This window comes from Rhea pennata, chromosome Z, assembly GCF_028389875.1.
Source record: "Rhea pennata isolate bPtePen1 chromosome Z, bPtePen1.pri, whole genome shotgun sequence".
Classification (NCBI taxonomy): Eukaryota; Metazoa; Chordata; class Aves; order Rheiformes; family Rheidae; genus Rhea; species Rhea pennata.
The window spans coordinates 7,513,190-7,536,494 of record NC_084702.1 but is presented as its reverse complement, the minus strand read 5'-3'; the positions used below and the strand labels follow the sequence as shown (position 1 = coordinate 7,536,494).

Genomic DNA, 23,305 nt, shown 5'->3' with positions numbered 1-23,305 from the left:
TCTATAGTTATTCTCTTCATTGTGGCCGCCTCTTCGGTAGTGGTAGTTGTCAGTAAACCATCCAGACTCATCTTTCACATAGGAAGCAACATGTAAATTAATTTCAGAGAGATCAACAGGTAAGGTAAATCATTTCAGTGCAGTCACAATCTATCCTTGACTTGTTCACACATACTCAGACCAAAATCGTCATTTTATAAAGCTGTTTATCTCATCCATATCTAATGCAGAAGGTTTCAAATCTGAATGTATTTCTGTTCTAGTGAAAAAAATAATAATTACGGAAGTGATTTAACTGGCCAGGAAAGGACATCATGGCAAGAAGCAACGGAAGTAATGGAAATGAAATGACTAGAGAAAATGCTAGCAAATTTTCTTCATGAACACTAACATAAATTACTAGTGTATGTATACCAAAACAGTTCTGAAAGTACACAAATTCCTAATATTTTGTGCAAAATAACACTGCTAATGTCTGCTGTAGATTGAAAAGAGTAGCCTTCTTTTATGATTGTTTTCCAAAAAATACTACCAATGGAATATTATAAACAACAATATTAGTTCTTTATTAATCCCAGGCAGAACTAAAATTATTTTAAACCATAAGAAAAATAAAGTGGAAATAGATTTATAATGAAAAAGTCCCTGAATCTGTTTTATTGACATCTGAAAAAAACATGCTACATAACTTAGGAAAAATAAATAAGCTTTTTAAGTTTCATTATCTAAGAAACAGTTAATAACATGGAATTTTATACATTTTAATACTTAACCTGTTTTTTTTTTAACCTAAGTTAAAAATATCAGAAATAGCTAATGTCAGTGCTGCTTAGAGAAGGGTAATGATTTGATCAGTGAGGGTGAAGAACAACAAAGTAAATGAAGTTATATGCTAGAAACACTAAACTGAACCTCTATGGCAAAAGTAACAGACCTTTTGATGAGCACGTGTCAATAACTTTTCATTCATTTCTACCTCCTTCATCTCCATGTTAAAATTATCCAACCTAATTCAAAATTTGGAAACATTTACTGAGTATTTTAATAGCAATTTGGTCTGGATATTGATACCTCCAATAAATTCTCTAAGGAAGAATGAAAAGTATTGTGATGGTGTAGGTAGAACGAGGATCACAAGTGAAATCAGCTCTAGCTATCTGAGGTGCAACTGAAATAAAGTATTACATTGCTCTAGTCTACACAGTTTAATTATACCTTCTAGCAAAATCAAAATAGAGTTGGTGTTTGACAATACAGCTTAAGCTGAACCCTTTATGTTTCAATTAACTCTTAATGAATCCTACATATCAATAACCTAAAATCATAAGATCTAAAATCATGTTGTCTCTCTCTTAACTGGCAAGAAATGACCTTCTAGTACATACTAATGTTTCATACTTACAAAACTATACAACTATACAGAACATACAGTACTTCAAAAAGAGAAGAAACTAGTTAAGCTCTAAAAATGCAGTTTTATAATTTTAATTCAATTCGCAACATTTGTTTTTTCTATTCCTAAAAGTATGCCAATATATAAGTATAAATTATTTAAAGCAACTTAATGGAAACAGCTTGATTTTTTTGACACATGAAGCAAGAGAAGGATATTGTTGAAGATATGAATCTTAGATTTTGTTAAATTTTGGCAAATTTGACTTCTAATTTTGGCAAAAAACAGTTTTTCATTTGAAAAATGTAGCATCGAATTTTGCTATCACTCAAATTATTCTAGGATATCACACTTCAAAAATCTAATACTATTTATTTGTGTTTACTAGATGCATTTAATCCTCATTTGAGTTCACACTCTTTTCATCATTTCCACTTACAGAATTCTGTTGTCAGTGCATAATAACAAACTTATAGCATGATATGCAAAACATAAAATACATTTGCACTGATTTGATTAAGGTAAAAGCTAGCACAAGTTCTAAAAGCAGTAATATTTGTATTCAAACACAGAATAATTTAAAACAACTAAGAAAATATAGGAATAGCTTTGCATTTAAGTAATAAAGAAACATAACCATTCAAATTTACCTCAGGCTAGAAGACTCACTCCTTACTTGTGCCTAAAAAAAGTATTCTTGTTCTGTCTGCACTTTGTAATCATGAAGTAATGTGAAAAATTGCATTTTTTTAAATAAGTAAAACACATGAATATTTTTAAAGAAAGAAAATCAGTTTGAAGTATTAGTTTTAATTAAATGAACCTGAAGGAGGAATGCTGCTCTTTACAGAAATACCGTGTTTTTATTGGTCATGCAAAATACAGGCAAACGTTAATACCCCATTTCTTTAGTAACTAAAATTACACAAAAAGTTCTTTGCTACTAGCTGAAGATTCCCTTTATATTATTGATCTAACCTGTAATCCTTTTAAGAATCAAAATTAAGAGATTTTACAGGATCATCTAAATTATCTGATGTTATAGTAAAGCTTCATCGTCATTTCAAATAAAACTTAAGAGAATATTAGTTTTTTACTCATTACAGTTGTTCCTAAAAATAAAATCCCTTAATTTCCTATTCCCTTTGACTATCGATGAATCAAAATTACTGATCATGCTTTATCACCTTTTGTACATTGTTCAACTCTTCTTACTCTGTATCTCACAATTCTCTTCCACATAATTTCCAGATTTCTATAACCAGATCAAAATACTCAGAAGAACTAGGTAAAAGAGTTCACTAATGTTACGCAGCAAAGCTAGACAAGGTAAAAACCATTTTTTATTAACTGGAATGAGGGCTGACTGTGTAAGGTCTCATGGGGAAAGTCTACCTGCAGGTTTAAGTTTCCACAATATTATCTATCACAGTTGTGAAAGAACACATCTTCCCATATCATTACAAGACACCTCCCTTCTGAGCTTTTGATCCTGAATAGACTTTTGAGAACCACCATAAATAAGTAAATACAAGAATTAAAAGGAAATACATCACTGTTCTGAATAAATGTAAATATTTGAAATAAGCTATCAAACCAATATTAATATATAACTGAAATACAGAACAAATACAGGGAATATACACATATCTGTAAGTTACATTATTTAATGTTTACATCTAATAACATTTATTCTCAGTAACGCTTTCTTTTTCATAAAATGTACAAAGTGTTAAAGGAGGCTATTTTAGGCCTCAGCTCTACACATTTTCAAGCCCAAACTTATTCTTGGGTTAGCATCACCAATGCTTTCACTGACTTTATTTGCATGCATAAATCTAACTTACAGAATGTAAATATTGTCAAGATTTCAAGGGAAAGGTTTGTCTTCACATTTGAGTTTTCACAATATATTTACTTCTTACTCATATATACCACTTATTTCACAGTGAGTAATTCTGCCAACATAATAGTGCTATATATTCTGTCACCAAAAGTCACTGCACAAGAACATTATAGGGACTAAGAAACCAGCCCCAAAGATTTCATATAGATCTGAAATACTTACTGTAGCTGGGGAGGCCCGCGTTGTATGAGACACTGAATGACCAGAATTTTCCATTGAATTGCCAATCAGATAGGTCCCTCCTGAGCTGCTAATGAGCTGTCCTCCTGTGACACCCATCTGAATCCCTCCAGTGCCCACCATACTATGAGAGGAGACCACTGTTGTCACCTGGGCAGAACTTCCTTGAGTATCAAAATAATTCCCCCCAGTGTTTTGGCTGTACATCTGGGTTTCTGTGTAAGGATAAGTTGTTGATCGGCTTCAGGAAAAGAAAATAAAAAGAAGTTATTTGTATTGTTTATTTAGGCCAGAGGAAATATTATAACTCCATAAACAAGCATACAATAGCTATAAACAAATTAAATAAGACTGGCAAACAATTCCTGCCTCAACAGAGAACAGCATTTCATCAGGTCAAAGAACTGAATAATTATTTTACTCTCTCAACATTAAATGAAATATCTGCTAAACCTTACAGAAAATATTATCAGTCTCACTTAAAGAAAAGCAGAGAATGGAAATGCGACATATTGTGAAATACGGATTTTTAGTCAGATGTCATATATTTTGTACAGTGTTTACTGCAAAACTGCAAACAACAGCCAAATGTTAGCCAAGTGAGTCTGACGTACAAAAATCCTATAAATTTTATATATTGATTTTAAATTAATTGAAGCTCTTTGGATGAAGCTTGAAATTCTATTTTAGGACATGCAATTACTTTCACACGGTGAGTATAAAACTGGACATGAATCTATGTCCTTATGAGAAACTGCATTGAAGAAATAAAACTAAGCAGAATTATGACTTGTAAGAAGGTCACAAAGATGAAAGTGGTTATATGTACACAACCGTATCAATTTAATTAAATTCCTTCCAACTATGAGACATTTGTGGCTTATAACCAGTTTATTCTAACTATTCACCTTGTGAAATCTTATGTCATTCTCTGCTTTGTGGATGTAATTATTTTGGACCATTATCCTTCATAGGTTATAATCTGTTTATAGGTACTGAATGTTCATCTGCTCCTGTGATTTTTAAATTAATATATCTCAAAATTGACAAATAAATAGTCTTTATTACTTTAAAGTCAAGATTCCCCATTTTAGAAAAGTCAAAACTGAAAAATTTATCCTGTTTCATGACTGCTAAGTTTTGTATCATGGCAAGCACAATAGAAAAGTCAAAAGATACCTTTTACTTTTCTCATTTAAGCATTGAATGCTATAATGTTGCCTGAAATCAACTGTCACCATCATTTTGAACTCCAAAGCTCCCTATTCAATTGGGCTTGCTTATGCAAAGACGCACTTAGTCCAAGAAAGTACACTTTAACAGTGTCATGATTCAGAGAAAACAGAAATTCTCAAACCTCAGCCTAGGTCCCTACTTGTTAATTCTGATCATACCAAACACAAAAGAATGCAAACTCACATAACTACGGATGTTCAAAAAAAAAAAACCCAGGATATATTTCTATCCAAAAACATAACAAGAGGAGGAAGAAGCATCCAACTTCTTACACAGTAGGTTGGTGATTAATACACCGATCCAGAAATTAGAAGTCAGTTTTTGTTCCCTTCACCTAGCCAAGGATCAGTTTCTTATCAATATACAGCAAAGGTCATAGCAATTAACTGTTTGTTATTCTGTTCTTTAATTATGAAGGTTAATTATTAGTCAGCAATGGAATCAGAGATAATAATTCCTTCTCTAGCTTCAGCAAAACATTATTTTTAACACAACTGAAAAATATATGGCACCGTAACAATCAAAGTCAGAACTTCTGTGACATTAACTATGGCCATAAATGGATTCTCCCTTGCTCTTCAGAAACACTTCAGAAACTCCTAAACTTCACCTGTAATATCCTAAAAGTTTCTTAATCTTTGTGCTATGTTTGCTTTCACACTTTCTTAATCTACTTAAATACATTACTTTTTGAGTACTAATCTAAAAGGACTGAATTGCAGTCTAATAAAAACTAAGTAATTGGGTTTTTTTAGGGACAATGCTCAAGAGGATGCTTCATCTAGTAACATCTCTTTTGGAGAGCTAAAATCAGATGATCCCTACATTGCAATAACCTGTGCATGTGTAGCTATTCCTGATTAATCTGTTTTATCAAGCCAAGGTATCATTGAATGCTTCAATGGATGATAAACCAGGTATCTGATACTGTATTTGGTTTAGAATGACAAGACTTACAGCATGTGAACAATTCTACACAATGGGAGACACTTTAAGAGAATGTAGTGATGGAACCTCAGGAAAAACAATTCATCCAAACATTTATCAAGAGATTGAACTATGTAATATCCCCCAAAAGAAAAAAAGAAATCGAAGTATTAGCAAGATAAGGAAATGAGCACAAGGACAAGGCCATTGCTGACAGTAAAAATAAACATGGCCACAGGAAAAAGATTGTCCAAATAATGCCAGGAAGACAAACTTCATATGAAGAAGTGGAATTCAGAAGGTGGTTTTTGTGAGGGAGAAAGGAAGACTTGTCTATTTTCAATGATTTATATCTCATTTATAGTCTCTAAATAAGGACTGATCATATCTGAACACTTGTATCTTTATCTATTTATAATAGTACTCCTTACTACTGTCTCAAGAGCAATCATTGGGGTACATCAGTAGGTCAGATTCCAACATAAATACACAATTTCCTTTGTTTCAACTACCAGGTTCACGGCTTACTTTTTCAAGGCCACCTGATTACCGGAGATGGTTAAACAACCTTTAGAAACACAGATCAACTGGGTAATAAAAAGTGAGATATACAAGTTATTATAACATGCAATAATAATTGCAACTCAGCAAAAAGTCTTAGAACTGAGACAAAATTCAAACACTTTTGAAAACTAAAAATGCAGGCTATTATCGACCATATGGGATGATGTTTTGGAAAGTGTTGTTGCAAGGTTTTAAGGTCATTGTACATGTTAACATGAACTCTCAACACAAAACTGTAGCAAAGAGAAAAATATATCTTTTAAACACACAAAGGAGAACTTGAAATAAGAAACTAGTCTACTTCTCTATAACACCTGTATCACAAACATGCAATACTATCTGAAATAATCTGGCATCATACTCAATTATTTCCCATTGCAAAGGCTGTAACAGGATCCCAATGTCTTCTGTTGTTCAACAGTTGCATTCTGTTGGGACCAACATCATTTAGTGTAACTAGAGTCTTCCAGCTCTTTATGAGAATTTCTCGGGTATATGTTGTGGCTCGTGATAGAAGTTAGGCAACAGAATCTAATAGTTCCTCTCATGGAAACACTCTGAAATTCAAGTGTTCACTAAAATGTAGCATTAGAAAGTCTGACAGAGTTTCTAGTAAGTTTCAAGTCTAGGGAGTTTGGCTTCAAAGTTTCAGCTTCCAGAAGGATGAGCTAAGTGGAGGAAATAGGCCCTGAGAGCATGTCACACAAAGCCAGAGACACCGTCTGAATTCCATGCTGATCAAGCACAGCTGGAATATGCGTTCAATCTTGAGATCCCACACGCAAAGTCAAGAGACCAGCATATTATAGTTGAAGGCACCACCTATTACACTTTATTGCTTACCTACCTTTTATAGCAATTTGCAAAATTTTAAAATAGAGAATGTTATTAATAAATTCTATTTTTAGCATATGAAAACAGCTAATTTCTAAATTCAGTAAGCCTCAGCCTTATTATTTGAACTAAATGTCATGACTCATACATGATTACAGACACTGGCATAATCCTACCTAGCTTAAATTCTAGAGGCACTTCTATTTCTTCAGAGATACTAACACTTTGGAAAAAGAGGTGAATAAAAACAGTGATACTGAAAGAATGCATCTTCTTGTTGCTCTCCCTTAAATTTTCAGTGTGTATATTTTCAGTGTGCAAAGGATTTATCCCAGCAACTTATATCTTTGGTTCTATGTAAATGTCAGGATTTTGATCTATTGACTTCTACAAAACAGCGGTCCTGCCAACCCATCACACCTCTATATATGCATGAGCTGATTATGGACCAAAATTTTCTTTGGGCAAACAATTCATGGATAGATTCATCCTTCTCATATTTATATTTGCCTAGAAAACATCTCCTATAGATTTATGTCAGTTTTACTCATGTTTTAGAAATGTCTGTCTTGTTGAAGGATTTTTCTATCGCTCCTTGTAACAGAACCAAACACCTTTATTTCCTTCCCCAGGAACGGTGAAACCTAAACTATCTTTAATTAAAAATTCTCAAGTTGAGTCAAAATCTGAACTTGAAACAAGTTAACTCAAGTGCAGCTTCTGATTATTTTAAATTAGCTTTTAATTTGAAATTATACTCCAGTAACTTCCATGTGTTCCCAAACAAGGATGTAACTATTAAATTCTTACTAACAGATACAGGCACTGACTTGGAAAATACAAGTCGTGGATAAAATATATATATATGTGTGTATATATATATATATGTATGTATTTTTTGTGGAGATGTATACTTTTTTACTATAATGTGAAAAATCAGCTTCCCTTCACACTGGCTGTTTAAGAATGTTAATTCATGTTAATTCAAATATGAAAACTCTTCATTGTCAAATGTTTGATTTTTCTGCAATTCTAATTCAAATAGCATAACAGTTACTATCTTATTCATATAATAATAATTACAGAATTACTCATGAGGGTTTTGCTATGTGCCACCCCATAAATCCTAGCAGGCAGGCATACAAATATTTTTCTAATATTATATCTGTAACGAAAGCTAGCCTTTTGTGGTAGTTAATTAACTACAGTGTTACTTATTGGGATATTAGTTATGATACATAAAGTATGTATGTAATATACATTAAGTATGATAAAATTAACATTTCAAATCTTATACAAGACAAAATTATTATTTATATGCAGAGTAGCTAATACTCATGATGAATGCTATGTTACTGCTACATGGAAGAAAATTTCTGTGCAATAAGTCAGGAAAATCTGTTTGCCACCATCTGAAGTGTCTTTAAAATTTTTGGATAATCCTGTGGCCCTATATTTGACAGAGAGCTTCGTGGAAACTACAGAGAAGAGAAGTCCCCCCCCCTTCTTCTGACATTGGGAGAAGGCTTTATTGCAGCCAATGGAGCTGGTGTATCATAAGCATAAGGTGAAGTACTGTGTAATCTAATGCTGACATAAGAGAACATTATACAGCAGTAAAATGATAATGGAGAGAGATAAATCACCCACCTCACCCTGTTTCACACATCTTCCTGCCTCCTCTCAAAAAAATCTGTTCCTATAACCAAATATTGATTCAGGGCTTCCCAAACCACTCCTGTTACCAGAATATTGATTCAGAGCTTCTTAACAACAGATGAAATCCCAAAGAAGCAATAACCTCTCCTGAATTAGTGTGAAGAAAGCTAGAGAATTGATAAAACAGTAAGTCATGGTTTCCTATTTCCAATTCTTCTTTAACAAAAAAAAAAAAAAAAAAAAAATGCAAAAAAATCAAAGTCCAAAACCCAGACTATGAAAGGGTAGTTACTGAATCTATAGCTGCAGAGCAAAAATTCAAATTAAGCAATTTTCTCCAAAATAATGAACAGTTGATCTGTTTTATGAACATACATTTTCTATAAAGAACAATATAAAATATATCAGCCAGATACAGCTTTGTAAAATTCCCTTTAAGAGATGCTTTATTCAGTATGGACAAATTCCAATTTGCTGTTATATTCATTCACTGTCATGTTCAAAACTCTAACTAAATATATATTTGACAGACACTCATTGTCCATAAAAAAGAATAGAGATCCTCAATACTTAGTCTACAATTTTTTTCCACGTGGAAATAAAAAATTAAAAGCACACACAATGTACAATTGCAGGAAAACCACGCAAACCAGGAAAATGAAGTAAATCAAAACTGAGGAGAATGCTTAGAAATTATTTTCTTACAACCTGTAAGTTACTCTTCCTAGACAGGTAAGTAAAGTCAGCTACAAGCCTCTAAAAATTTCGATGGTGAGGCATTGCAGGCCTATAGTCCAAGAAGTATCATATTACTGTTGTCAGTCACAGGCTCTGTAATAAATCTGTCTGGCCTGAAGACTGCGGCTTGCCAAGCTGTTTTTGTCTGGACCTGTCTAGGCTTGCCTGGAGCTTTGTTTTCGTATAGCTGTAATAATAATTGCCTAATGATCAGGTAAACTTTACTTAATCTGTTTTATTTTTAGCTTAGCTTAGCTTAGTATGATTGTGTGGTGTAACACCTACTGTTATAAAAATGTTTATTTATTTCTCTAACTAATAAATAGTAAGAGTAACTTTTTATTCTGTGTAAAATGGGTGATCTATGACCCTAGAATAAAGATGCAGGAAAGATGACTCTGGGTATGGGAAGTATCCAAAAAATGTAAAACACATCATAGAACTAGATATTAGGAAATTTGTGTATGACAATTTTAACTCTACTGATAATTCTTTGACTGGACTTTTAAGGTTTAAATTAGAGTAAATTCTTGTGTTTGCATATAAAGTGTTTTTCATCCATATAAACTGCACAAATTGTAGCACAAAAATTGGTGGAGAATGCAGGGAATAAAGGCTTCAGTTTGGATGCAACGAATTATAGCACTTTAAAATAATCTCTTTCCCTCACCAGGACAATTAGAAAAATGGCTAATTTTAGATGAACATTTTACAGTTTATATAAGAAATTCATGCTGAGTAAAGGGTACTCACTCGGCTTCTTAATCTAAGTATATCCATAACATTCCTCCTTTATCCACTCACTACTGCCATATTAGCAGTAGCACATTGTAACAACAATGCATTTTTGTTTAAAGATACTGTGACATGTTTGACAAGCAGAAGTGTTATTAACCAGACACAAATGTAGATAGCATCATTCAAATAGTCTTATATTTTATACATTATATACGACAAGTTGCAGGTTACACCTATTGTATTATCATTATGCTTCCAATTATATTATAACCAAATCACTTTTAAGTGTAGGTAAACCAAGATATGTGGGAAGAATTGTGCTATAAAAATAGAACTGTTACACCTGACATACTGTGAAACCTGACAAACTTCCTACCACTAGAATCAAAAGAATGAGGTTACTGTTTCCTTCCAGCTACTGTATGTACATCTTATGTTGCCACCCTGTATGGACTTAAACCAACACTTGTGTGCTCTTTGTTTTGAAATAAAGAATAATTCTTCTCTCAGACATGCTCTAACTTTTATTCTAGAGACTCTTGTACATTGAAGTAATGTCTTCACCCCAATTATGGGCTGCAGACCCTCTCATAGTTTATATTCCATTGCCAGAATGGTATTGCCATTTGATGGCTTATGCAAGAATTCCATAACAGATGTTGAGTTAGAAAGAAGGCTTGATTCAGGTATGGTCATCAAATAAACCAAACATATAATCATAGGGAAACAAGCCAAAAGAGAAACCAGTGATTACTTCATTAAATCACATCATTTACAACCTAATCCTATTTTCTGAGTATGAAATAGACAATTCCTTGAGTGGAAGTGAACAAAATGGCTGTAGCACAGTAACATGTCAGGAACCAGGAGTCTCATCTTTCAAAAATTTCAGTGTGATGGACAGAAAATTATGTACTGTGGTCTATACATTTGCCCAAATATTTTAGCACAAGCGAGGTTGGCCTCGGTGTCTTCAATCACCGCAGAATACAACACAGTCTATGCAGGTTTTGTTTAGGGAGATGATAAGCTTTTGGATCACTTCTGAAAAGCCTAAAAAGTCAACCCCTGTCAACATAGCTCCAAGCTAGCTAATCTAGTGAGAAAACAAAAGGGGAGAAATGGATATAGTATTTTCTGAAAAACATGTAACTTAAAACAGCAAATATGCAACTAATTCTTTATGCTCTAAAGAAAGCTAGCTGTCAGAAACCTGGAATTCCAATCATGTTCAACTGTCAAATAAATGCCATTCTAATATGTAATGCATATATGCAATAACTTTTATTTACAGAAATGAGATTCATTCTTAATCTGAAGAACAGATGTATATAGGAAAAACAATTTTCACAATATACAGTCTTTAATTCTGAGTTCAAACAGAGATTGGGCCCATTCTCCATGTATAAAACCAAAATGTCTAGAAAGGCTTGTGTTCCTAAAAGTGGCACTTCTCTACATACACTTTTTCTGAACAGTAAATTGTATTATTGGTAAACTCTTCTACAGGAGAGAAAGACAGTCTGGATTAGGCTCACTAGCTAAAGAGAAAGTCTTTGACATCCCGTTGACTGATTCTGCAGCAACTAACAAAAGGACTCAGATACAGAGTGCAACAAAATCCTAAAACCTTAAAGGCTGGTACTAAGAAGACAGCAACATCCACTTCTGTTTTCACTAGGACTAGCAGTCAGATAGCTTTGTATCTTGTACACTGCTGAAAGTGCAGGTGTCAGCTGTTCACAAGAGAACGTAAAAGTAGTACATGAAACTGTCAGGTTATATGGCAAGGGCTCATCTCCCCAAGCAAGCAGGGGCACAGAGGCACTATGGGGACCAGTGGGCAGGCCAGCTACCTGCTTGGCAAAGCGGACACCCTGCCCAGCTCTTTCAGGGCTGTCCCAGGAGAGCATGACTCCCACAGTTCGGGGGTGAAATTCTATGTTCAGGTGGCAGCAGCTGGAGAAACCAAAGATTCATATGCAACTGCTGGCTGGACCAAGGACCTAAGCCCAGCTGCTGGAGTGATCCATGTTATGCAAGCATATAAATATAGAGGTATGCATATATATGTATGTATGTCCCACTAATGGATCCTCCTCCTGATCAGCCAGAGAGGGGAATAGGATGAGGCAGTTGGTACTGTTTGTGTTTGAATGAGAACTGAGAGTGTTGCCTGTGTCGATCTCTGTGGACAGCCATGTATATGTGTAGGTAAAGACGTATGCACCTACCTACCTATCTATCTGCCTATCTACCTACCTATCTGTTGTATACATACATTACCATGGGTGTCCATTGGGACTACATGCTCCTCAGCCTTGCTACTGGTTGTACCTAGCAACATGGAGCTGTGAATCCCCTCTCATGGGGCAAATGGTTTCAAACTCTCTTACCTAACCAAAAGGAGAGACTCGCATGTACTAGTTGAAGAGGCAAAGATATAGACTGCACACACAGATTGATCAAACTGCTGAGAATCTGTGTGATTCCAAAAAATTTCTGGGAGAATCAAGTGATTATGGGCTACTTCAAACCCAATACCAGATATATTAGAACTCCTGAACTCTTCCTTTTTTTAGCAGGAACAGGAAGATAGTGAATTTATTCTGTTTTTTTAAATCTCATAAAAGAAGATTTATCTCATAAATCTCACAAATCTCTCTGTCCTCTGAGAGGTTATCACTTTCATGAGGAAAATGCTTACAGAGGCAATCACACGTAGTTGAGGAAAATATATAAGAGCTCATCTTCTTGTAAGATTGATAATTAGTTTTCAAATTATCATTTGCCATCTAGGAAAGACAAACTGTTAATATTCATTAGATTTTTTTTAGAAAACTTTCTTCACATGAAATCTCAACTAATTCTTACTTTACTGGTGTTGAAAATTAAATATCCTAATTCCAATGAAGATAAATTGTAACACATTCAGAAAAATATCAGTCATCTCAAGACGTGACTTATTGGTGAAAAGCACTATATCTTACGTTGTGCCAGCTCCTTCCAGCTATTTTTAAAGTCTACAAAACAAATTGTTAGTAACTGTATCAGAAAAGCTACAGAGGCATAAATACTCCTGCATAGCCTCTTGTTTTTTAACAGCTCTTTTTCACATGCCTGCATACACTGGCTTTTTTGTAAGATTTGTCTCCATATTTTCTTCTTTCCGCCCACTGGCATTCAGCTCCCACACTCACTTCTCAATCACTTCCACAAGCACTGTCTAAGACTACCACCCACGGCCTAATTGATCACAGTCTCAATCTTCTTTACAGATATCGCACATTTTTTCCTTTCTCTTATTGCCCTTAGTTGCTATACTACTTGACAATTTTGTTACAGCATTCATCTACTTAATATTTGAATACAGTAAAACAAATAATATCTTTTATTTTAAAAATGTGATCTAAAAAATCAGGTAAGATTTTACAGACTGCAGTAAAAAACACAGTACTCAGATTTAAGTTCCCAGCTGGAAGAGTGGAAGTTCTAGAACATTCTAAAGAAAAACTTATTAAAGTGTGGGAAAAGAAACATGTTTTGCCTTATATAAGCAACTGAATGTCTTTGGCTAAATTTTTCAAAAATATCTTAAGCAAACAGCACAGTTCAAAAGCAACTTTCTATAAAGAAAACTTCAGCCCAAATGATTACAGATTAACCATCTCAAAAGTGACTTTCATATGTTACTAGATACTAGTCAATAGTCATTCTTAGTAATAGGGAAGTTCTATGTCCATTTATGAGAAGATTGTTCAGGATTTACAAGTGAGAAGAAAACAGACAAGCTAGAATGGAAAAAAAAGAAAAGGAAAACTGAATTAAACAAAATATATCAGGACAGAGCATGCTGCCAGTGTTAACATCAGAAGAAGTCTTTGAACCAAATAATATTGCTCACTCTTTTGTATCACCTCTGGATTACTATCTACAAAAAAATGCTTGCTGGCACCAAACAAGCTTTCTACGTGATTTTTCTTCCTTCTCTAAATTCATAACACATCAAAAGAGGCAAGACACACCTGCAAGAAGCGGGTAAATGAAAAAGGGAAGAGGTCTTCTCTGAGCAACCTCATCCTACTTTGATGTTTGAACCAACTTCAAAGCTGGCCCTGATCTGAGCAAGGGATTGGACTAGATGACCTCCAGAGGTCCAAACAAACATGAATTATTCTATCTTTCTGAACTTGTGCATTGGTGAAAGAAACTTGACTGTGGAAAAGTGTGTTCACGTAAGCAAGAGAAGCACAATAATAAGCTGTGAAGAGGCTAAAGAAGCAAAAGGAGACAATGTTACTTGTCCTTCCTTGCTTCTTTGGCAGAGAATCCCTTGGCAGAAATACCTCATTTCATTAAACACAGGAATTAAATTACATTATTGCTTTCTGTAAATAGTAACTGCAGCTGCTGCCGCATTTTATGTATTTGCTAGTAGGACTGCAGACAGGACCTCATACAGCCCACATGAAGACATCTTTATTACAAAGATCATCACATTATGAGAAAGTTAGATAGTACTTCCTGTGGACTGAACTTACTATAAACCTAAAAGATTTTTATTTTTAAATAACAGAATGCTGCACATATAATTTTGCTCTAAGTTTAACAATCACTTGAATTCATTTTAATGAAAGTTCTTTTTCAATAAATACATGAATTCAACTTTTTATCTGAAAAACTATTTCAAATGGCAACAATAATAGAGTTTTGATTCAATCATTTTTTCCTTCCAATTTAAAATAGAGAACCTGATAGGATATCACTGAAAATGCACATTTAACTTCACATTTTACTGAACATTCACATTCTGTCATTTGCCAACTTACATAGCTCCATTAGTGTAGACTGTATCACTTCCTTCCACGTACTGAACCTGGGCTGGGTATACATGCTGTACTTGTTGCACAGTCTGCACTTGCTGTACCTGTAAACAAGAACACCAGAAATCTGGGACACTGTAATAAAAGGAATGGCTGATACTTCAGTAGAGCAAATGGTTTCAATGCCATTTCAGACACCTCTGTTATCACAATTAATAAATAACTGAAAATGCTGTGTCACAGCACAGCAGTAGTAGAAAAAACTATTGTGTTGCATAACGTTTTAAGTCTGCAATACAGTAATGCAGTTCTAGCACTGAAGATGCATGCTTGTGAATGTAGGTACCTTCAGCATCAAAGAAAGAAACAATCAGAAAGTATAAAAAGGATGAAAAGAAGCATAACTGTATGCTTCCCATCAAGTTTCCTTTGGCCATATACAAACCCGTTTACAATGATTTTTATCCCATTTTCAATCCGCATGACACAAGCCTTAAAACCACAGTTCAAATGTGCTGCACTAAGTTTAAAAATAAAGGTTCACATCAATGTGGTTTAGCCATAGTTTAATCAGAGTTAAGTTACATTATTATAAAGTTCTTCTTCCAGTAATGCTTTGACCCAGATGTACAATGCAGGATTAGGAACCCCAATCTGTGTAACCCCTTCTATGGAACATCATTAGTTATGACATACTTCTACAAAAGAAGTTTTCATGTCAATATAAGAGTACATTTCCTAAATGAAGCAGTAAAGGATGGATTATCTTCATGTATATTGCTTAGATGACACACTTGTCTCACAAAAGCACATCGCCAACCATACTATTATTTCTTTGACTCAATTACTATGGAGGAGAGCTGCAGGCTATGCAAATTTCCTCTGAAGTCTTTGCATAGAAGGCATTTAAAACATTGCACTACAGAGATTTTTGCCCTTTTCTACGGTGAAGATTGAGAATCCCATGCTTTATACCTGCCACCATTTAGAGAAACCATATTTTGGTGAGTAACAATCCAGAATCTAAAGGATGTGCAAGGACTTACAGACTTCACATACTCGCACAGGCTTACCTTAGGAACTGAATCAGGAAAGTAACAATGCAGTCATTTATTAAGCAGATATAAATTAGTAGCTACTACTTAGTAGCTACTATTTTTCTTAAGTATTTTGTTGCAATGCAACTGCAATCTGACACAGTTGGCACTAAAAATGCAAACATCATAATCCCAGATGAACCTGGGCCTCATGTATTTGATGCATCATCTCCATAAGCTCTTTGAAAACATCATAGCTGTAATATCTTTACCCTCTTCACTATATTCTATAAAGTTCTGTAAATAAACATATTTTTCCTATTCTTTCTTTTATAGTAGTGGCTTGGACTTCGAAAGGAAATTCTAGACTTTTCCACACACCATTCTTTAGGTTAACATTAAAATCTAGTTCTGAGGAAAAATGAATGCAGCTATTCTAGCATGATAGAAAATCAGATGTTTCTCTCAATCAATCAGTAGTACTGAGGCACAATCTGATGGCTAGATGATACAGTAAGACCAACCATTTTCTGATTTTCATTGTGAAGCATTAAATAAATTGGCATACATACTAAACCTACAATTTCTTAACTTGAAAAAAATTATTTTAAAGATGTTTTCTAATTATTTAGGTAAAATGCAATAGTATATATTTCTTCTCTGAATAAAATTTAGCTTTTTAGAAGGAAGAATCAGTTCTCCAATTCTCAGTTTCAGACACAAAAGAATCTGTGGCAAATCATGATTATGGCTTTAGAACAGTTTTCTGAATTAAAAAGACAACATAAATAGCTGTATTGCACAAAATATTTTCAAAGAATTAAATTAATTTTATTTGCATCATCTTTGAACTCATAACTTAGATTACACTAAATAATATTTCCATAGAATGGGCTTGATCCAAATCCACTACAAGAAAGTTATGCTAGTTAGCCTGTTGGGAAATAATACCCCCTAATATTCAAGTTTGCTGATCTGTGACAAAACCATCTATTTATGTAACAAAATGTGTATGTGCTTTATTGCAAAACATATAAGCAACAGATTATGATAATTTTAAGTCTGTCCCTGAAGGTATTTCTTCTTGGGCGACTCAAGTTCTATAACCTGTAATCAATGGGAGAAAGGGAGTCATTGTTAATCACTCTCCTACAGAGCACCACACCGATCTACTTAATTAATACACTGAGAAAACATCCACAAAACAGGCTTTATTCTTAAAACTAGTCATTTGTCACCTGCTACTTAATGTGTGTGTTCCATTTTCTGTCCCAGCAGTACAGCTGGGGAAACACTGCAGATATGATGCCATCCTCAATATGACGGGTCTCCAGGAACTGCACATTCATGTCCGACCTCTCACAAAACACACTGCATTCTCTCTCCACATACACTGAATATAGCTTACTCCCTATTAAAAAACACTCTATTTTCTATTAATATAGGGGGTAAGATTTTCTCTTGGCAACCCACATGTACTGATAAAATAGAATACTATTCTATGTACAGATAAAATATTAATAATCTCCTGTCAGTAAATGCAAGTCACATTCCTATTCTATACAAACTACTGCATTTTCTCATTCTTCTTGGACAATATAGGCTGCTACACCTATACAAAAACAATGGATACAGCCAAGAAGAGATGGCAGAGATTCTAATAAAATTCTGTATCTGTTATATAGAAAAGTGAAAAAATCCCCAAATGTGCACATTTTCTGATTTGGAAGAGAAAGATTTGTTCGATTTCCCATACAACTAAATATTAAAACCTGCAAAAATGAAAATTAACTTTGATGAATTTAATTTTTTCACCAGTGTTTATATACATTATTTATTAGCCTAATACGTAGTATTACTAGGAGTATCACAACTGTTTTATACTATGTAAAGAAAATAATCTTTTTTTTTAAACCTATGGCTTAAGAATGACTACTGTACAGTATTAATTAAAACACCTTATCTTCCTTTGTAGATTAAATTGTAACAATTTAGCTCAACATAAAAGGGACATAGATTTATTTTAAGTTTCTAACACAATAATAAAAAAAGATGGTTTATAAAATAGATGATTTTACTTCAGCTTCTCTGAAATTCAATAATGCTATGATTAACTGATCATAACCTATTGCTTCTACATTGTATCGCAGTATACCTACTTCTTATTCTCAACTTTAAGGTCAGGCATTTTCTCTAGTCAAGTAGTTTAGGTAAGTGACCTTTCTGATGGCCCTGTGCTGAAAAACTTCATTATATGGTTTCTTCAATAATAATTTTATTTGCCCTATTTCTTCATTCATGCGAAAGTAGTAGTTTTTATCTAGGAAAAAATCTATTTACAAAACAGTTAAATGTTAAGGTTCTTTAGGCTTTTTTTTTTAATCTTCAGAGATGGGAAGTACATACATCTGCTTCCCATCTGTGGACAGTTAGTTAATTGATAAGAATTTGCCTATGATGAAGGAAAAAGTCACAGTGAAGTCTGTATTTTTAGTGAATTTTTTTAAAAAAGATTTTATCTTTCTTCTCTTCTGTTTTATTTATCATTTTTCTGACACCTCCTACTATAATTTAAGAAAATGTATTAGCCAGGTAGTTTTGGGGGCAGAACAGAAACCAGAGATTTTGGAGAGGACATTAACCAGACACCTAATCCAAAATGGCTTCCTTATATAAAAAGCAAGAATTGATTTAGGCTGAAAACATAAAAGAAAATGGGATATGTCTTAAAAAGTAACATATACGTTCAAAAATTGTGTATTGTGGGGGTGAGCTGGTAGGCTAGTCATAGGAATTGTTATTGTCTTGATGAAGAACAGGAAATTAACTGACTGGCTTAGAAAATAACGAATTAAGCAGGGTCATAGAGAAGATCTTTCATTCTTCTTGTTTCAGTGATTCCAGCCTGGAATAATTGGAGTAGGATTAGAAGTTAGCAACTGAAATGTTCCAGGAAAAAGAGGAGAATGAAAACTGATTTCAATATATATGTTTGATTATTATTACCAGCTGAAGAAAAAAAAGCAAAAAAAAATTTACGCTCAATTATACCATCTTAAAGGAACAAACGAAGAAGTAAATAATAATGTATTTATGAGAGTCTGTCAATAAAAATGAACAATAAAAACATTCAACTGAAATACAGAAATTAAATAAAAAATTAAAGGGAGAATTTTAATTCCTGATAAAAAGTATTTACGTTAAAAGAGCTAGGAAAGAGTAGAATAGTAGGGTAAAACAAACAAAGACTTTTAATCCTTATTTAAAAGGGAACATACAATTGCCTATAATGCCTATACAAAAAGAATTGGGTATGCATCATTTTTCTGTTCTCAGAGATAAAAATCATTTTTGTACCTTAATTAGTCTAGATTATTTTTGGCAAGCAACACATAAATAGCACATGCTGTAATATTCTTAGCATATTCATATTGATATAATGATATAATCAGTTCATGATTATGTTTTTCATATGCTAAACATGATTCTGCATTAAGTTCTAATTTTGATTAGCAGAAGTATACATCTCCAGTTTAATGATCCTTTTTTTTTTCTGAATTGCATGGACATGGTCTATGGCAAATATGAAGATTTGTTTCATTCAAATTCTGATGCATGGATGCATGGATCTTTTTAAAATAGATTATACAATTATTTTTATTTTACTCCTTCAATCCTTCCACATTCAATGGCATAAATTAAAAAGCCAGGTTAATGTTGAACCCTTAAGCTTGCAGCTTTATGCTAAAGAGTGTGCGTTAAAAAAGGAACGATATGTTAGTGAAAAATCCTCCTATCTGAGGAAACAAAAGCCTAGGAAAATTCCTTACACTATTAAAATGGGATTTAATTACAGTCCTGACTTTCTGGCCTTATTCCAGTTACTTCTTATTTACACATGGTCGTTCCTCTTTTCTCATCGTTCCCCTTCAACCCTGTTGCTGTGCTGCACAAAACTTACTGATATCAGTGCCATTGTTACCTAAAGGGAATCCTAGATTTTCATTAATGTTATTTTCTTTCTATTTTGGAGCATGATAGCAGACTTTTATGAGCCATGTTTATATTAGCTATATGCAAATAAAGAATATTGTAGCTGAAAACATTTAGAGGTACTCTTTTGCTGTTTGCTCAAATGAAAGGACACTTCAGTACAAACACAGCTGTAGTAAAAAGGTCATCAGTATACCCTCTCATTTATCAAGTTTGCTCTTCTTCAGGGCAAACATGCTTCATTATGAAAAACACAGCACACATTTTGTGAGCATAAATTACACACCAATGTCATGAAAACAAGCCCAAATCAGTCCTTGCATGAGATATCATTTAAGTATGGTGCAGATATCAGAATGGAAATTCAGGAAATTAAGACCTTAATATGAAAATGGAATATATAGTTTCAATATCAATTTTAAAAGTCAAATTCATCAAAAGCAGCGTAATTCACCAAAAATTGTTAATAAATCAGTATAAATGTGAAAATACAGAAGTTATAGCTTATGATAAATCATTGTGTATTCAAGACAAGTACAGGTATGATACTGTGTCTTAGAACAAAGTTCAAGAAGTGCCCTATTCTTTTAATAAATTTACTCATACTTCCGAATGTAGCTTACATTAAGTATACATTTTATAAGTCATAGAAAAAAACAAAAGCATCTTCTATATTGTTCATCTTTCCTTCCTACTTTTAACACGGATAACTTTGAGCATGCAGAAATAATTACCTATCCCTCTCCCATCAAAAGAATGACTTCATACAATTAGCTTTCTCTCTCTCTCTTTTTTCCTTTTTCCATCTGTGGTCTGCTCCTAATGTATGTACATAAAGTCAAATTTTAATTTTAGGCAAACGTAACCCATGTACAGTTAAATCCTCACGGTAGACCACACTTGCAATTTCCTCAACACAGTGATTGTTTCACTGCCTGCTATTCCTTTTACTTCCTTACTATTGAAAGCACCTAACCCACCCACTTTCTTCATCACATTTCCTGCTGGCATACCACATTCATATCTTCACTCTCACTTTTCTCTTCCCTGCATCTTCAAATCTTTTAGAAGTCCTGTCATTTTCCAACATTTCTGTAATCTATCTGTTTCTCTGTAAACATTTCCCCCCCCCCCACAATGTGTCTCAATCACCACAATGATGTCTGCATTGGCTTTTCCAACATTCTTGTTACCTTTTCAATCCATTTAAAATATAGCAACAAACTCCTCTTCCTTGCTTGGGTGGACCCTAGGTCTTTTTCTGAAATAGTATGCCAATTTATACTCTCAAAGTTAAACTCAGCTGGAAAAATACAATCTAATATAACCACAGGGAAAATCCAAAATACAGATGGAACATTCAATGAAGGGGAATATTCAGAAATAGCAGCACTAAAGGAGATGTGAAGCTGATCAGCTGACTGTTTTTTTTTTTTTTTAACAAAAGCATATTCTGCATTCCAAAATTTTTAACTTGCTTTCATTAAGACCTAATGAAGCAAGTTAAAATAGTCTATATCTGGACTTCTGTGCTTTGACATGAGCATTACATTAATAAACTAAAACTGGAATAACTAGAAAAAAGATATAGACAGTAGGTAACAGAGATACACGCATTAGGTACACAGAAAACTAAAGAATCATACCTGTGCTGTAAATTTTCAGAAAGATGAGTAACTTTGCACAGGCAAAGCTTATAAACATGAAAGCCCTATTGATTATTCATTTGCCATTTTAGAAATAGAATAGATATGCAGAGAAGACCCACTAACCACTAATTTGTTAACAGTCTTCAATCCATCATACTGATCAGTACTTCCTATGAATCAAGTTTAATATGTAATACCAGACTGTTGTATGAATACGCTATCTGCTTAAAACAAGCATCTGCATAGCACTATCAAATCTCCACCTTTTATCTGAAAATATAGGAATAACAAATTACAAATCACACAAACTAACCATATATAAAATAATCATCTGTCATCTTAAAAGAACATAAATAGAAGACAAATTATTTAGATTATATTTCATAAAAAAAGGGGGAAAAGAAGTCTTGTACTTCACAAAAGTTTAGAAAGAATTAACCAGATGAAATCTCCCAGAAAGTTTATCTGAGTATAAGCATCATGGAAGCTTCACTTAAAACCTAATGTACTACTGAAAAGGCTTTATTCTAATCAACATCAAAATTACGATTACTGATAACAATCTGAAGTCAGCAGAAAACATTTAAGACAATCTTGACTCCATGGGAACTTTTAGCAAATACATGAAGACAGGCATTTTAAAAAATCTGGAAGACCGAATTCCATGCTTTACAGTTTTTAAAAGCAAACATGCATCCTCAAATATAACATGAAAATATAAGCAGAAGTCAGTAATAAAATTATGAGACATTATAAACTCAGTCTGTACATTGGGAAAAGTTATTAGTAAAATATAAGAGACTGTGGAACCACCACCATCAACTAAACTTGATAAATGTTGGAAAATTTAAATTATGGAAAATTGCTGCACTGGCAGTAATGTGTGAGAATCTGTGAGAAACAGATCTCACAATTTAATAAATTTAATAAATTATCTCCAGTTCTCATATTATAGATTTTGAAACAATAAAGTCAATTTTGGATGAAAAAATACATCAGACATCTCTCAGAATACCTATTAGATAGATTCTGCGTATTAAGGAAAAGTCTTAGACAGAGGCCATGGCATTCACATTCAGTCTCTGTTTCCACTTCCATATTTTTTCCTGTTTTCTTCAGCCAGCAGTCCTCCTAAATGTTGTGGGTGCTGTACAGATGATTAATCATCTCACATGACAGAGCTGTGCACTAAACTGGCACTTTGAAAATCTCCTTGATTTCCTGGCAAATCCTCATAATGAATTATATATTGTCATCACTCAAACGGTTCTCTGGTGTTGTGCAAGAATCTGCAAGGAATCGAGCCTAGAGATGCATGTGACATTGCTTTCAATTTTACATTTTTACTGTATCTATCTGGAAGTGAAAATGAAAGGAAAAATTATATATAATCAGTAATATCAGATATATATTCATTACATTCTGAAAGGAATAAATGTAAATATTCAATAACATAAAATAATGTAAATTTGTCAGCTCTATTTCACAGATTCAATAATAATCTGCTGTTAGAATTATGTACGGGTACCCCTGGTGCTTACTCTAGTTCAAGGTAGGGGTCTTCCTTTTTACGTAGTATTTCAATTCCAGGAAAATAAAATTGATAAAAATAGGACAAAGGAGTTCCT

At 33.5% G+C, this 23,305-nt stretch overlaps 1 protein-coding gene across 3 annotated transcripts in view; it reads right to left on the bottom strand.

The window, feature by feature from the left end:
* RFX3 (regulatory factor X3) overlaps positions 1–23,305 on the bottom strand; it is a 121,438-nt gene that overhangs the window by 37,585 nt on the left and 60,548 nt on the right. For all 3 annotated transcript variants that reach the window (XM_062599436.1, XM_062599438.1, XM_062599437.1), the window contains exons 3-4: positions 15,005–15,102; positions 3,462–3,720 (exon numbers count right to left, since the gene is read on the bottom strand). In XM_062599436.1, the coding sequence (XP_062455420.1) occupies positions 3,462–3,720; positions 15,005–15,102 (357 nt within the window). The remainder of the gene's footprint in view (positions 1–3,461; positions 3,721–15,004; positions 15,103–23,305) is intronic.